Source organism: Panthera tigris, chromosome B1 (assembly GCF_018350195.1).
Source record: "Panthera tigris isolate Pti1 chromosome B1, P.tigris_Pti1_mat1.1, whole genome shotgun sequence".
NCBI lineage: Eukaryota > Metazoa > Chordata > Mammalia > Carnivora > Felidae > Panthera > Panthera tigris.
Window position 1 is genome coordinate 40,483,669 of NC_056663.1, and position 14,233 is coordinate 40,497,901.

At 36.1% G+C, this 14,233-nt stretch overlaps 1 protein-coding gene across 1 annotated transcript in view; it reads right to left on the bottom strand.

Annotated features, from left to right (window-relative positions):
• Window positions 1-14,233, bottom strand: part of POLB (DNA polymerase beta) — a 29,554-nt gene that overhangs the window by 8,476 nt on the left and 6,845 nt on the right. The window contains exons 5-11 of the mRNA XM_007097035.3: window positions 12,854-12,912; window positions 10,360-10,409; window positions 8,390-8,441; window positions 6,723-6,777; window positions 6,553-6,625; window positions 1,348-1,418; window positions 140-226 (exon numbers count right to left, since the gene is read on the bottom strand). Of these exons, the coding sequence (XP_007097097.2) occupies window positions 140-226; window positions 1,348-1,418; window positions 6,553-6,625; window positions 6,723-6,777; window positions 8,390-8,441; window positions 10,360-10,409; window positions 12,854-12,912 (447 nt within the window). The remainder of the gene's footprint in view (window positions 1-139; window positions 227-1,347; window positions 1,419-6,552; window positions 6,626-6,722; window positions 6,778-8,389; window positions 8,442-10,359; window positions 10,410-12,853; window positions 12,913-14,233) is intronic.

Genomic DNA, 14,233 nt, shown 5'->3' on the forward strand with positions numbered 1-14,233 from the left:
TTAATTCTTCTCTAAACTCTCATGGATATCCTATTTATTGACTCTAATACTAACAATACTGAGAGTCATACACTCAGAATGGTTACTGAACAGTTTCCAAGATTTTTGTTCAGAAGTGTTAACTCAAACAAGTACTTACCATGAACTTGGTTTCACCTTTTGACAGAGTATCTGTAATAAAATGGACCTTCTGTAACTGCTCCACAACACGATGTAACAGCTTTGGCTATAGAAACATAAATAGGAAAAAAGAAAAATAATTACTCTTTTATAGCCAGAAAACATTTTTTAAGATGAGTTTTCTAATTATCTATGGAGAAATGCCTAGCTTTCCTCTAAGTACTTTCTTCTTCTAACACAAAACTCATTTATCAAATGAAACATATTTTTAGAAACCATCATTTTTCACCAATATCATTGATACTCCCAAACATCATTTGGGTTCGTCTGTTTCATTAAATCAAAAAGTTAGCTGCTTCATCTTTAAAAGGTATATATTCCAAGGGTGCCTGGGTGGCTCAGTCAGTTAAGCGTCTGACTTCAACTCAGGTCATGATCTCACACTCCGTGAGTTCAAGCCCTGTGCTGACAGCTTGGAGCCTGGAGCCTGCTTTGGATTCTGTCGCCTTCTCTCTCTGCCCCTCTGCCTCTCATGCTCTGTCTTTCTCTCTCAAAAATAAACAAAGATTAAATAATTTTTTTTAAAAAAAGTATATATTCCAAAATCAAAAATGTTTTGCCTTCATGGGTTTTTCTAACAGGGATAAAGTTTCTTAATATAACATTTTTTAGTAGAAAAATATTCTCTTAATGAAAACCTGAATATTATAGTGGATATTTCTAAAATATCCATGATAGGCAATAAATAATTCTGGAAATGTTGTACTAAGTTTCTTTTTTGAAAATTAGACTGTCCCCCCCCACCCCCAGTTCCTTGCAGAAAAACACTATTGTGTATCCCTTTCAACCACTTACTTTGCCTTTCACAGATGTCAATCAGTACAGAGCACTTCAACTGACTTTTCAAAAAGAGTAAAGCAAAAATTCATTCTGAAATATCCAACTATCATTTAGAAAATGATTATTTAGGAGTGCCTGTGGGGCTCAGTCGGTTAAGTGTCTGACTCTTCATTTCAGTTCAGGTCATGATCTCATAGGTGTGAGATCGACGCCCATGCTGGGCTCTGCATGGGTGTGGAGCCTGCTTGAGATTCTCTCTCTCCTCCCTCTGCCCCTCCCCTGTTTGCACACACACACATGCTCTCTCTGTCAAAAAAAAAAAAAAAAAAAGAAAATGATATTTACTATTGTGTAAGACAGCATATTTGACTATAAATTCTGCAGTACCTGTTTAGTTGACTCAGAGGTAAAGCTTGGATGGGTGAGAAGGACATCCATGTCACCACTGGACTCTGCACCTACAATAACAAAAAATATGTATGGAATTCCCTATGTGACTTTATAAATTAGCAGGCAAATACAACACCAAAGTGATGTCACACTGAGGAGGTTTACTTCTTGTAGACTATATTTCACTGCACTTCATATTCAGAATTAGTTAAAAGATTTCAATTTTCTGTCCAACTGTTCAGGTATACTAATATAAACTGCAGAATCTGGGATAACAACAGTGATTGGCATTAAATGTGCATTACATACAGTTGGTGAGTTTAATGTACTAAAAATGCACCTAGGGGCACCTGGGTAGCTCAGTCCGTTAAGCGTCTGACTTCAGCTCAGATCATTATCTCACGGTTCATGAGTTCAAGCCCTGCGTCAGGCTCTGTGCTGACAGCTGGGAGCCTGAAGCCTGCTTCGGATTCTGTGTCTCCCTCCATCTCTGCCTCTCCCCCACCTGTGCTCTCTCTCTCAAAAATAAATCAATGTTAAAAACAAAAAATTAAAACAAAATGCACCTAAGTACTCAATAATGAATAAAAACAATATTGAAAGACTTTTTTCCAAAAAAGATATACAGATGGCCAACAGACACATGAAAAGATGTTCATCATCACTCATCATCAGGGAAACGAAAATCAAAAGAACAATGAGATTATCACCTCACACCTGTCAGAATGGCTAAAACCAAAAACACAAAAAACAGTGTTGGCGAGGATGTGGAGAAAAAGGAACCCTCATGTACCGTTCGTAGGAATGTAAACTGGTGTAGCCACTGTGGAAGACAGTATAGATGTTTCTCAAAAAATTAAAAATCAAATTACCATATGGTCCAGTAATTCCACTAATAGGTATTTACCCAAAGAAAATAAAGACACTACTTCAAAAACATACATGCACCCCTATGTTTACTGCAACATTATTTACAATAGCTAAGACATGGAAGCAATGAAGTGTCCAGCAATAGATGACCCAAGTGTTCACTGACAGATGAATAGATAAAGAAGACGTGGTCTAGGGGCGCCCGGGTGGCTCAGTTGGTTAAGCGTCCGACTTCGGCTCAGGTCATGATCTCACGGTTTGTGGGTTCGAGCCCCATATCAGGCTCTGTACTGACAGCTTAGAGCCTGGAACCTGCTTCAGATTCTGTGTCTTCCTCTCTCTCTGCCCCTCCTCCACTTGTGATCTGTCTCTCTCTGTCTCTCAAAAATGAATAAATGTAAAAAAAAAAAAAAAATTTAAATTTCTGGGGCTCCTGGGTGGCTTAGTTGGTTAGGCGACTGACTTTTGACTCAGGTCATGATCTCACAGTTCGTGAGTTCGAGCCCTGCGTCAGGCTCTGTGCTGACAACTCAGAGGCTGGAGCCTACTTCAGATTCTGTGCCTCCCCCTCTCTCTACCCTTCCCCTGCTCACGCTCTGTGTCTGTCTCTCAATAATAAGTGTTAAAAAATTTTTTTTAAAAAGAAGATGTGGTCGGGGTGCTTGGGTGGCTAAGTTGGTTAAGCATCCGACTTTGGCTCAGGTCATGATCTCGCGGTTTGTGGGTTCGAGCCCCGCATCGGCTCTGTGCTGACAGCTCAGAGCCTGGAGCCTGTTTCGGATTCTGTGTCTCCTCCTCTCTCTCTGCCACCCCCTCCCCCATGTTCATGCTCTGTCTCTGTCTCTCAATAATAAATAAATGTTAAAAAAAAAATTTTATAAAGAAATAAAATAAAATAAAAATAAAAAGAAGATGTGGTCTATATATACAATGGAATATTACGCAGCATAAAAAAAAAGAATGAATCTTGCCATTTGCGACAATATGGATGGATGTAGAGTGTATTATGCTAAGTGAAATAAGTCAGTCAGAGAAAGACAAATACCATACAATTTCACTCATGTGTGGAATTTAAGAAACCAAACACATGAACAAAGAAAAAAATGAGACAAACCTAAAAACAGACTCTTAAATATAGAGAACAAACTGGTGGTTCCCAGAGGTGAGGTGAGGTAGGTGAGGGGATGGGAGAAATAGGTGAAGGGGATTAAGAGTACTTATCATGATGAGCACTGAGTAATGCACAGAATAGTTGAACCATTATATTGTATACCTGAAAACAACTATATGTTAATTAGTAAATCCTCATTATGAAAAAAGCTTTAAAATACAACTATGAATACTATATATCTAAAAACCTCAAATTAAACAATATGTTCTAACTCTGTAAAGGCTAATCAGAAAATCCATTTCAACTCTTATGACTCAATTCATTTAATGAATATTAGTAAAAATTACTATTATGGTATCATGGATAAGAATATAGCACTTTATAATGACTTAGGTTTTTATTTTGACCCCCACTCTACAACCACATAACTTTAGAAAGGTTACATACAGTTATTTATACTTTCTTTTATTATAAAACTATAAAAGTTTGTGTTCATTTCAATGGATTTTCATTTTAAATGTCTTTTGTTTCAATATTACAAGTGTGGACTGTATATTCCTTTGGACCTCAGTTTCTCTGTCTATAAACTACTAAAAACTACTCTATTGGCCATTGTACAACTAAGAATAATATGTAAAAGCATCTAGAATAGTGCCTGCCGCACAGTCGGCATAGAATAATACTGTTTATCTCCTTTCTTTGCATTTTTGTAAGTACAATATATGCAAAACATACTTTTGGTCACTGAAGATATGGCAGTGTCTCTGGACCACCACTTTATGCATCAATAATCTTTAACCAGCTATTTAAACATAAAGAAGACTAGATTCATTGTGTGCTGTTCCCAGGACATTCAAGGAAGCTATTTTAAGAAAGAAAATTTTGTCTTCTTTTCTTCTCATTTCTCTTAAAAGTTGTGTCTTTTACCATCAACCTACTACCCAAAATGTATTACTCTATCCATTTAAAAAACAAAACAATTACTTTAGCATAAAAAGGGAAATAACCCAAGAGTCTATTAACAAAGGACCAAATAAATAAAGTATGAAACACCGACATAACCAAATGTTATGAAGCTATAAAAAAAGAACAGGGGTGCCTGGGTGGCTCAGTCGGTTGGTTAACCGTCCAACTTCGGCTCAGGTCCTGATCTCGTGGGTTGAGTTGGAGCCCCGCATCCGGCTCTCTGGTGATAGCTCAGAGCCTAGAGCCTGCTTTGGATTCTGTGTCTTCCCCTCTCTCTGACCCTCCCCCGCTCACACACTGTGTCTGTCTCTCAATAATAAATAAATAAAAAAGAATAAACATGCTCTCTATATACTGATGTGGAAAAGATCTCCAAGATATGTTTTTATTAAGAAGTAAGGCACATACTGTGTATATACTACGTTACTTTTGTGAAAGAAAGGGGGAGGAGGACAGCAAGAACGTGTATTCATTAGGTAAAGACAATGTGGTATGAGTATACAATGGAATGTTACTCAGTCCTAAAAAAGAATGAGATCTTGTCATTTTTGACAGTATGGATGGACCTAGAGAGTATTATGCTAGGTGAAATAAGTCAGAGAAAGATAAATACCATATGATTCATTTATATGTGGAATCTAAAAAACAAAACAAACTACAAACAAAACAGAAACAGACTTATAAATACAGAGAACTGGTAGCTGCCAGAGGTAGGGCTAAGTGGGGGGATGGATAAAATAGGTGAAAGCGATTAGGAAGTAAAAATTTCCAGTCATAAAAGAAGTGATGGAGATGAAAAGTACAGCATAGTTAACACAGTCAGTATTGTATTAACATTGTATGGTGAGAGATGGTAACTACACTTATTGTGGTGAGCACCGTGTAGTGTACAGAACTGTCACCACTATGTTGTACACCTGAAACTAATATAACATTGTATGTCAACTATACTTCAATAATAAAAAGATTTTAAATAAATAAAAAAAACAAAACGGGAAAAAAGAATATATATTCACATTCATTATATTTACTTGTAAAACCACTGAAAGAACACACAGGAGAGTGGTCATTAATGGGACAGTGGTGGGAGGGAGTGGAAAGAGTGAACTAGGATAGGGTAGAAGGGAAACTTCTTAGTGTATACCTTTTTTATATTAAAGCATGCAACCATATGACCTACTCAATAAAAGCAAAACTAAAATAGAAATACTGAAATCCAGAAAGGCTGTCATCTTCAACTGAGCATGCATTTGTCCTGCTGTGTATTCAAGTCTATGTTCTGAAAATACAGATTCTAAGGCCCCACCTAAAAAGATTCTTATTTAGTAGGTTTGTAGCACTGTACAGCAATGTGTACTTCTCTTTTTAAACTTTCTAGGTATTTCTGATGTACAGAAAAACTCAAACAACTGGTTAACTTTAATCCTCTCATTTTGCAAATATGGAAAAGGGGATGTGAAGAGCAGACTGACTTCAATCATGTAGTGACAGTAGATTTGGCCTCAGGGCCCAAGTCTTTTGGTCCCAGTCCCATGTTCTTTCTACTTATCAACAATTATTGATGTGTCACTTTCCTCTCCCAGCTCCAGATTCTTAAAGCAGCTACCCTGAGAATTTGTGGTAGCTCATTACCTACTGCTTAAGCAATACTCCAAAGGTGGCCAGGGATTCAGTCAGATAACTATTCCAAAAGTTTTAAATCAAGTTTTGGTATTACAATTTTTAAAGTTAATATTTTAAAATTTATATTACCCTTCCATATTCTGAGCCAGTAAGAAACCAGGATTCTCTTGGTTCCCACTTTGCTCACATTCACACAGAATGAGATCATCTGAAGGACCTGGTTGTTGTGAGAACTGGTTTGGAACTAGTGCTTCAGAGACAGTATTTTTAGATTCGTTACAGAAAACTTAGAAAATAAAAAAAGTTAAAAAAAAAAACAACACCACCTTCCCACAGCTTTACTAGCATGTAGTCAATTGCTCTTAAGCTCTTAATATATATAAAATTATTTTATAAAATTTGTTAAAGCTAGTCATTAAAATATCATCCTATAATAAAATAAGGATGAATTTTCTCTAATTTTTAATACATATTCCTATCTATAAACAAATAAACTTAGATAATACTCTACTGGATCTTAGTATATCTATAAAGTAACACAAATTACATCTCTTTGTTCCATTTTTTTTTGGTATACATTAGGCAATTATAATATCAAGGCATGAATAACCTAAGATCAGGAAGTATGTTACCTCTTCTGAAACTGCCACAGACTGTAGCAATGTATTCAGAATCCACTTTTTTAACTTCATTTAGTACAATATCCTAATAGAAAAAAAATTAAGTCAGTATTCTAAAAATGGCTTTTCAACAAGTGACATTGTCAATTCTAATCAAAGAATACAATTCAGCACACGCTTACTTGCATTTGTAACATCTCTTCACGAGGAATTCTTTTCTCAAAGTCCTCAAAATATCTATAAAGACAGAATAAGTAGACAAACGATTTTTGTGAAATTTAAATCGTCTTAAAAAATAAACTGCCTACCATATCAAGTGTCCTTATCCCAGTACATCATTCAAAAATCAAGACTAGCACTTAGTAAGAAGATAACAGTAAAAATGGGGGGTAAGGGTAAGTTTGTTTCTTAACTTAGACTAAAATTTTTAAGTGTCATTCTTTATGCTATTCCAGATACTCCATCTAAACTTCTTTTAAATAAACTTCACATTCCTATACCAAGAGTAAGTAAATATATTTAAATAAACTTCACACTTCCTATACCAAGAGTAAGTTAGTATATTTCCAAAGTGGACTGCTCCCTCCACTTTGTGTGTAAGTCACGGGGTTACAGTTTATTGCTCTTAAATCCTGCAAAATTATCATATTTTAAAACATTATCCTATGAATCCAGATAACATTATGCTATGTGAAAGAAGGCATTCACAAAAGATCACATACTGTATGATTTCATTTATATGAAACGACCAGAAAAGGCAAATCTATATTGACAGAAAGTATATTAATGATTGTCAGAGAGGGGGTGGGGGTGGAGGGGGGGGGTGGGTGGAGAGAGAGGGCAGGTAGAGAGAAATGGGGAGTAAATGCCAATAGGTATGGGTTCTTTTTGGGATATAACAAAGATGTTCTAAAATCAACTGTCGTTATGGTTGCACAATTCCATGGATATACTAAAACCACTGAACTGTATACTTTATAAAAGGATGAATTGTATGGTATCTGAATTATATTTCAATAAAGCTGTTACAAAAATATCTCAGTATGAAATAACATCTAAAACTGATAAAGCACCTGCTCAAAACCACCTCTCACAACAACCAAGTTCTTCAGAAGATCTCTGTTAAGTAAATGCAAGGAAAGGGAGGACTACACCATCCTGGTTTCTGACCAGCTCAGAGTCTTAGAAGAGCAGTGTGAGTTTAGAGGATTATGGTGAGGCATCAACAGGGCTAACCTGCCAACAAGACTATGTAAGACAGGAAGTGAGACCTGCTTATGTACTATGCATTACAAAAGGGATTCCAGATTGTATCCAGCACACAAAATAATTACTGATGCTGATATACAACATTCCTACTAGTTATTCCTACACCATTATTTAGGTCTTTGGGTTTTTATCTTTTTCTTTTTTTAATTTAGCATTCCATACTCACGTCCTAGCTTCTTGGGCAGACTCTAAACTTCTTAAAAGCTACACTGATCCTATTTATATCCTTACCCCAGACCTGACACAATGCTTTCTACAATAGTTAAGCACAAAATAAACACCTGCTAACTGACTGATGCACTCAGTCCTATGTATTTTAAGAGGAAGTTCCTCCCTGAAGTCAAGAGCATGGGGGAAACACTCAACACAAGAAAGCAAACTAGAAGGCAATAACAAGATGTGTGAAAACAGGCATATTCTCTACAAAAGCTGCAACAAATCTTAGTATTCCTGAAATAGAAAAATGATTGTGTTTAGCTAAGTTTGAAGAATTACTATGGTGTATGGAAGAAGAATGGCTATAAAAAAATTTTACTTTTACATCTTAAGTGTCAAAATAAAAGAAAATTTGCTATCTTACTTCAGCCCAATTCGCTGATGATGGTTCAACTTATCTTCATGTTTCCTGAGATCTGTATAGAAGACATATAAAGTTGAGGTGCTAATTTAAACATTCTTGGGGAGAAAGTCGCTAAATTTAGTGATCCTTTTTACAAAGAACTACCAGGAAAATACACTGAAACGACTTTGAAAAGATAAAAAAATTCTGATATTAAGAACTAGATAAAAGTTTCTTCAAATCAATGTAGTAAAATTTAACAGTTGATTTCATGATTTTTATTTACTGAATCAAAATTTCAATTATAGTTACACAGAATAATAGATTAAACATGCCAGGATCATACCACACTTCACTGACTATAGCAAAAAGCAGCCTTATAAGAACCTATATTGCTTAATTTACGGTTCATAGCAGCAGTAGTAGCCACAACTTCTGAATGTTTTAGGACTACGCTAGTTTATATTGCCCATTTGTTCATTTACTCCTTCATTCAACTAGTATTTATTGAATAGTAACTTGTATAGGCACTGTGGCTGAAATCCTGTTGAAAGGAAAAGTGTTATCTTCATTATTTTGATTAAAAAGCTGTCATATCATATCTGAAATCTAGAAGTGATGTTCCTTTACTGGGCATGAGTACAGGAGTAAGCCTTGTTAAAGAAACAGCAAGATAAGTATGCTTCCAAAGCAATTTCTATAGTCACCCTTATATTCACAATCATAGATTCTCTCTGGAGATACAAAATGGAGAAAAATAAAAATCTTTATAATACATGGAGCACTTAATATTTGTCATAGTTCTGTGTACATAGTAAACACTGAAAATGCAATGGAACTAATGAATTTGTAATATGTAAGGATACAGATGTTGACAGTTATCATAGTACATATCTGTGAATGGTGAAATACTGTAAAAACCATTATAGATGATCTCTGACACTCCCAAGGGATGCAACTTCTGTTTAAAAACAAATTCTTGACCACTTTAACCAATATTTCACTCAGATAAACCAAATATGCCACAGGCAGAAGAGCCCAAACCCTCTCTGAGATGCAGATATAGTAGAGTTCATTCTCTTGCTATGTGACTCACACAAATTCTTAACTTTGCAGTATTACTAATTAATCATGCCTCTTGAGAGTCAGTTACCACTTTTAAGTACTTACTACGTACCAAGAACTGTGCACTAAGTGCTTTTCATACATTACTGCTTTAAATCATATGAGGTAGAAATTATGATAGCATTTTGCAGCTAAGAAACCAAAGCACCATGATCATCCATTCTAATAAAGTGGTGGAGAATGGATTCAAACCCAGGTTCATCTCTAGAACCTGTCCACCTAATCATTTCGGTTGCTTGCAGATAATTGAATCCACAAATATTAAACCCCAAATGCTGTAATAAATCTATCTATACTGTATACTGTACATACATACTATAATAAATATACTGTAATAAATCTATCTATATATAGTATACACCCTTTAAAAAGTATGAAGAAATAAATTATATTCAAAGGATTATTATACTAGGTTTAAGGAATATGTTTATAATTACTTGATTTAGGCTCTATTTTTATCACTTCTTTGAAATCAAAAATTCCTTCAGTAAGTATTGCAAGCCTCTTACAGAATCTTTCTCCATGTATATCACTTTGCTTTTAAGGCTGAATGCGTAGGATTCTGTTGTCTAAAATTTCACTAGAGAAACAAAAGGCAATTTAAATTGTTTCAAAATCTACAAATGAAATCACTGCATTTAAATAAAGAAGCCACTTCCTCTTCTGAGTTATAAACCTAAACAAGTTTAATATAGGAATAAAAGCTCTATTTTACATCTACTCTCTGCTATAGAGTTAAAATGAAACTCTTACCATTCCTATTTACTAGTTGAGAAAAGGTTTTTCAAGTTCTAGTTTGCTAGAGCATTAACCATCCTTCAGGAGCATATGTGACCTGGGACTGGTGACCTATTGTACATACTCACCTTCTAATGTTTTAATCCCTTCATCTACAAACTTCCTTGCAGCAGATGGACTACAAAAAAAGAAAAGCATTATCTAAATATCAAGTGAAACTCAGGACCCCTTAATAACAAATAACCAAGTATGTCTTCTCTTGTCAAACATGAAGAGTTACTGTGAAGCTAAACAAGACCTGTTAAAATGTGGTGTGATTTTATCCAAAGAGAAGAATTCCTGAAGTCTCAATCTAGGAAGACAATCATGAACCTGGATATGAAACAGACATCTAAGCAGCTAGGTGCTATAGTACACATATACCTTATTCATCAGACAGACATACAAATAGGAAAACAGTTCTTTCATTCAAACGATTAACTGAGGGCCTATTATGTGCCAGATACTCTTCTAGGTGCTGAAAATACAGCAAGAATAAGACAAATAAGCACCTTGGTCTTACCTACCTACTTACATTCCAGTGGGGAGAGAGAGAAAATAAATAGGTATATAAACAAATTTTTAAAGTATCAGGTAAATGAATTAAAATACGGAAAAGTGACGAGTGGCTGGGTCCTACTTTAGATTGGGTAGCAAAGGAAGGTCTCTGAAATGGTATTTAAACTAAAATTTTAATGACAAAGAGTATTTGTAGAGACACAGAAACAGATATTCATAGCAGAAAGGCAATATGGCACATAACAAGTAGAACTGAATTGGGAGTCCAGAAACATGGGTTCTAATTCTGACTTTGCCAGTTACCCCACTTGCAATATTCAGTGTTTTTCCCTAGAAAAAGAAGATAATAATAACACAGATGCTCTTTAAAACAACCTCTAATACTTTAGAAAGGCCCGAAGTCCCTGAGGAGTCATGTTCATTTTCAGTACTGAGTTTAAGAATTTAATATATTTTACAATAACTTTCATCAAAATGTGGCTATTTAAAGGAACACTCACATATCTAAAAGAATGCCTCATTCCATAAAGATGCGGCTTAAGCAAAGCAGTATAGCCTTAGTGGTTTTTGTTGTTGTTGTTTTTAATTTTTTTAACATTTATTCATTTTTGAAAGGCAGAGAGAGAGCGCGAACAGGGGAAGGGCAGAGAGAAAGGGAGACACAGAAACAGTAGCAGGCTCCAGGCTCCGATCTATCAGCACAGAGCCCGATGCGGGGCTTGAACTTACGGACTGCGAGATCATGACCTGAGCCGAAGTCGGCCACTTAACCGATTGAGCCACCCAGGCACCTCTGTTTGTTTTTTAAGATTTTAGTTTTTAGGGGAGCCTGGGTGGCTCACTTGGGTAAGCATCCAACTTCAGCTCAGGTCATGATCTCCCAGTTTGTGAGTTTGAGCCTTGCATCAGGTTCTGTGCTGACAGCTCAGAGCCTGGAGCCTGCTTTGGATTCTGTGTCTCCCTCTCTCTGCTCCTCCCCTACTCATGCTCTGTCTCTCTCTCAAAAATAAATGTTAAACAAAAATTAAAATACAAACAAAAAGATCTTAGATTTTAAAGACTGGCATATCTTGACATTTGCAAAAATGTGGCTGGAACTACAGTGTATTATGCTAAGTGAAATAAGTCAGGCAGAGAAAGACAAGTACCATATGATTTCACTCGTGGAATTCAAGAAACACAATATTAACATAGGGGAAGGGAAGGAAAAGTAAGATAAAAACAAAAAGGGAAGCAAACCATAAGAAACTCTTAAAGACAGAGAACAAACTAAGGGTTGCTGGAGGTGGGTAGGGAATGGGCTAAATGGGTGATGGACATTAAGGAGGGCACTTGGGATGAGTGCTGGGTGTTATATGTACGTGATGAATCACTGAGTTCTACTCCTGAAACCAATACTATACTTTGTTAACTAACTTGGATTTAAATAAATAAATATTTTATTTTTTAAGTAATCTCTACACCCAATGTGGGGCTCAAACTCACACCTTGAGATGAAGAGTCACATGCTCCACCAACTGAGCCAGCCAAGTGCCCCACAACCTTAATGTTTTAATGTTAATCTTTATGTTGCCAAGAAGTGTCAAAGAAGCCCCCTTTGGTGCTAACTCAAATTTTAAGATAGAGATTCCTTCATTAAAAAATGCTTGGATGCTTGTCCCAAATTTATAAGGTACTATGTTAGGTGCTATGGAAAAAAAGTTTAAATGCTTAAGATAAATATCATGCTCAGAGAGGCAAAAGAGGCATAATCTGGAGGGAGTGATAAGATGTACACAGAGCAAGTGTAGGTGGAGGTTAGAAGAAGGAGATTATATCTGACTGGGGAATCAAACTGGTTTTATGAAGGAGGTAACACTTGCCTTGGATGGACTTTGAAAGGAGAGGTAGCACCTGAAGAACCAGCCTCAGACATATAAGATATGGAAGAGTGAACTATATGGACAAAGAGACACAGAGATGGCAAGGTACAGGTTTTGAAGGGAAACAGAATATACTTATTCTGTCTTACATAAAAAATAAAACCAACCCTACTACTGTGTCTACTTAAAAAATACTTCTTACCCGATGCCACTAACTCGAGTCAGGAAATTGATAGATGAACTCGTATCATCCTGCCGAATCTTTAAGAAAAAAAAAAAAGTCTAATAATGATTTTGGAATGCTCTGAGGACTCAAATTATCTTATTGGAAATATACCAGTCTGCTAAGAGACCTGAGGAGCCATTTACATTTGTTTGTAAAACCATACAAAAGTATTCACAAATAACCTCAGTGGTTATAGATGAATAACAAAGCAAATGAAGATATTTCATCTCTCATTTATCCAATACTTTTAAAAGGCTTATTCATAAAAGACCATAAGTGGTATAGTTACTATCACCAGGGTGAAATAAAATCATAAAAATGCTTTAAAGAGCTTAAGAATAGAAATTCTAAAATATAACAATCTTTTATCAAAGTTGATAACCTACCTTCTGAATGATACGAGGAGCTAATTATAATACAGCTGCTAACAGTCTCTTAAAGGACATATAGAAAGGGGCACCTGGGTGGCTCAGTTGGTTAAGTGTCCGACTTCGGCTCAGGTGATAATCTCACGAGTCATGATTTTGAGCCCTGTGTTGGGCTTTGTGCTGACAGCTCAGAGCCTGGAGCTTGCTTTGGATTCTGTGTCTTCCTCTCTCTCTGCCCCTCCCCTGCTTGTGCTCTGTTTCTCTGTCTCTCTCTCAAAAATAAGTAAATATTAAAAATAAAAACATTTTTGTGAGAAAGAGAGAAACAGAACATGAGTGGGGGAGAAGTGAGAGGGAGAGAGGGAGACACAGAAGAATCCAAAGCAAGCTCCAGGCTGAGCTGTCAGCACAGAGCCCAACGTGGGGCTCGAACTCACAAACTGCGAGATCATGACCTGAGCCAAAGTCAGATGCCCAAAGACAGCCACCCAGGCACCCCAAAAAACATATTTTTTAAAAATAAAGGACACATAAAATAAGTGAACAATTATCATTTTAGGGGAACAATATTCAAATTAAAAAAATAGAACACTTAAAGCCATAAACTCCACTCCTCTCTTTTTCTTCTCCATGTCACCAGGTGAATGACATCAGTCACCCTGCAATGATGCTACATGATAGTTGCCCTAAAGACAGACACTAGAGGGGCACCTGGTGGCTCAGTCCATTAAGTGTCCAAATCTTGATTTCAGCTCAGGTCATAATCTCACAAATAGTGAGACTGAGCCCTGCACTGGACTCTAATAGCATGGAGTGCTATTAGCACTAATATAGCACTAAATTAGCACTAATTAGCACTAAATATTAGTGCTAATATGCTAATAGCATGGAGTCTGCTTGGGATTTTCTCTCTCCCTCTCTCTCCCTCCCCCACTCGTGCTTGCTCTCCTTCTCTTGAAATAAAAAAAACACTAAAAAAAAAAAAACA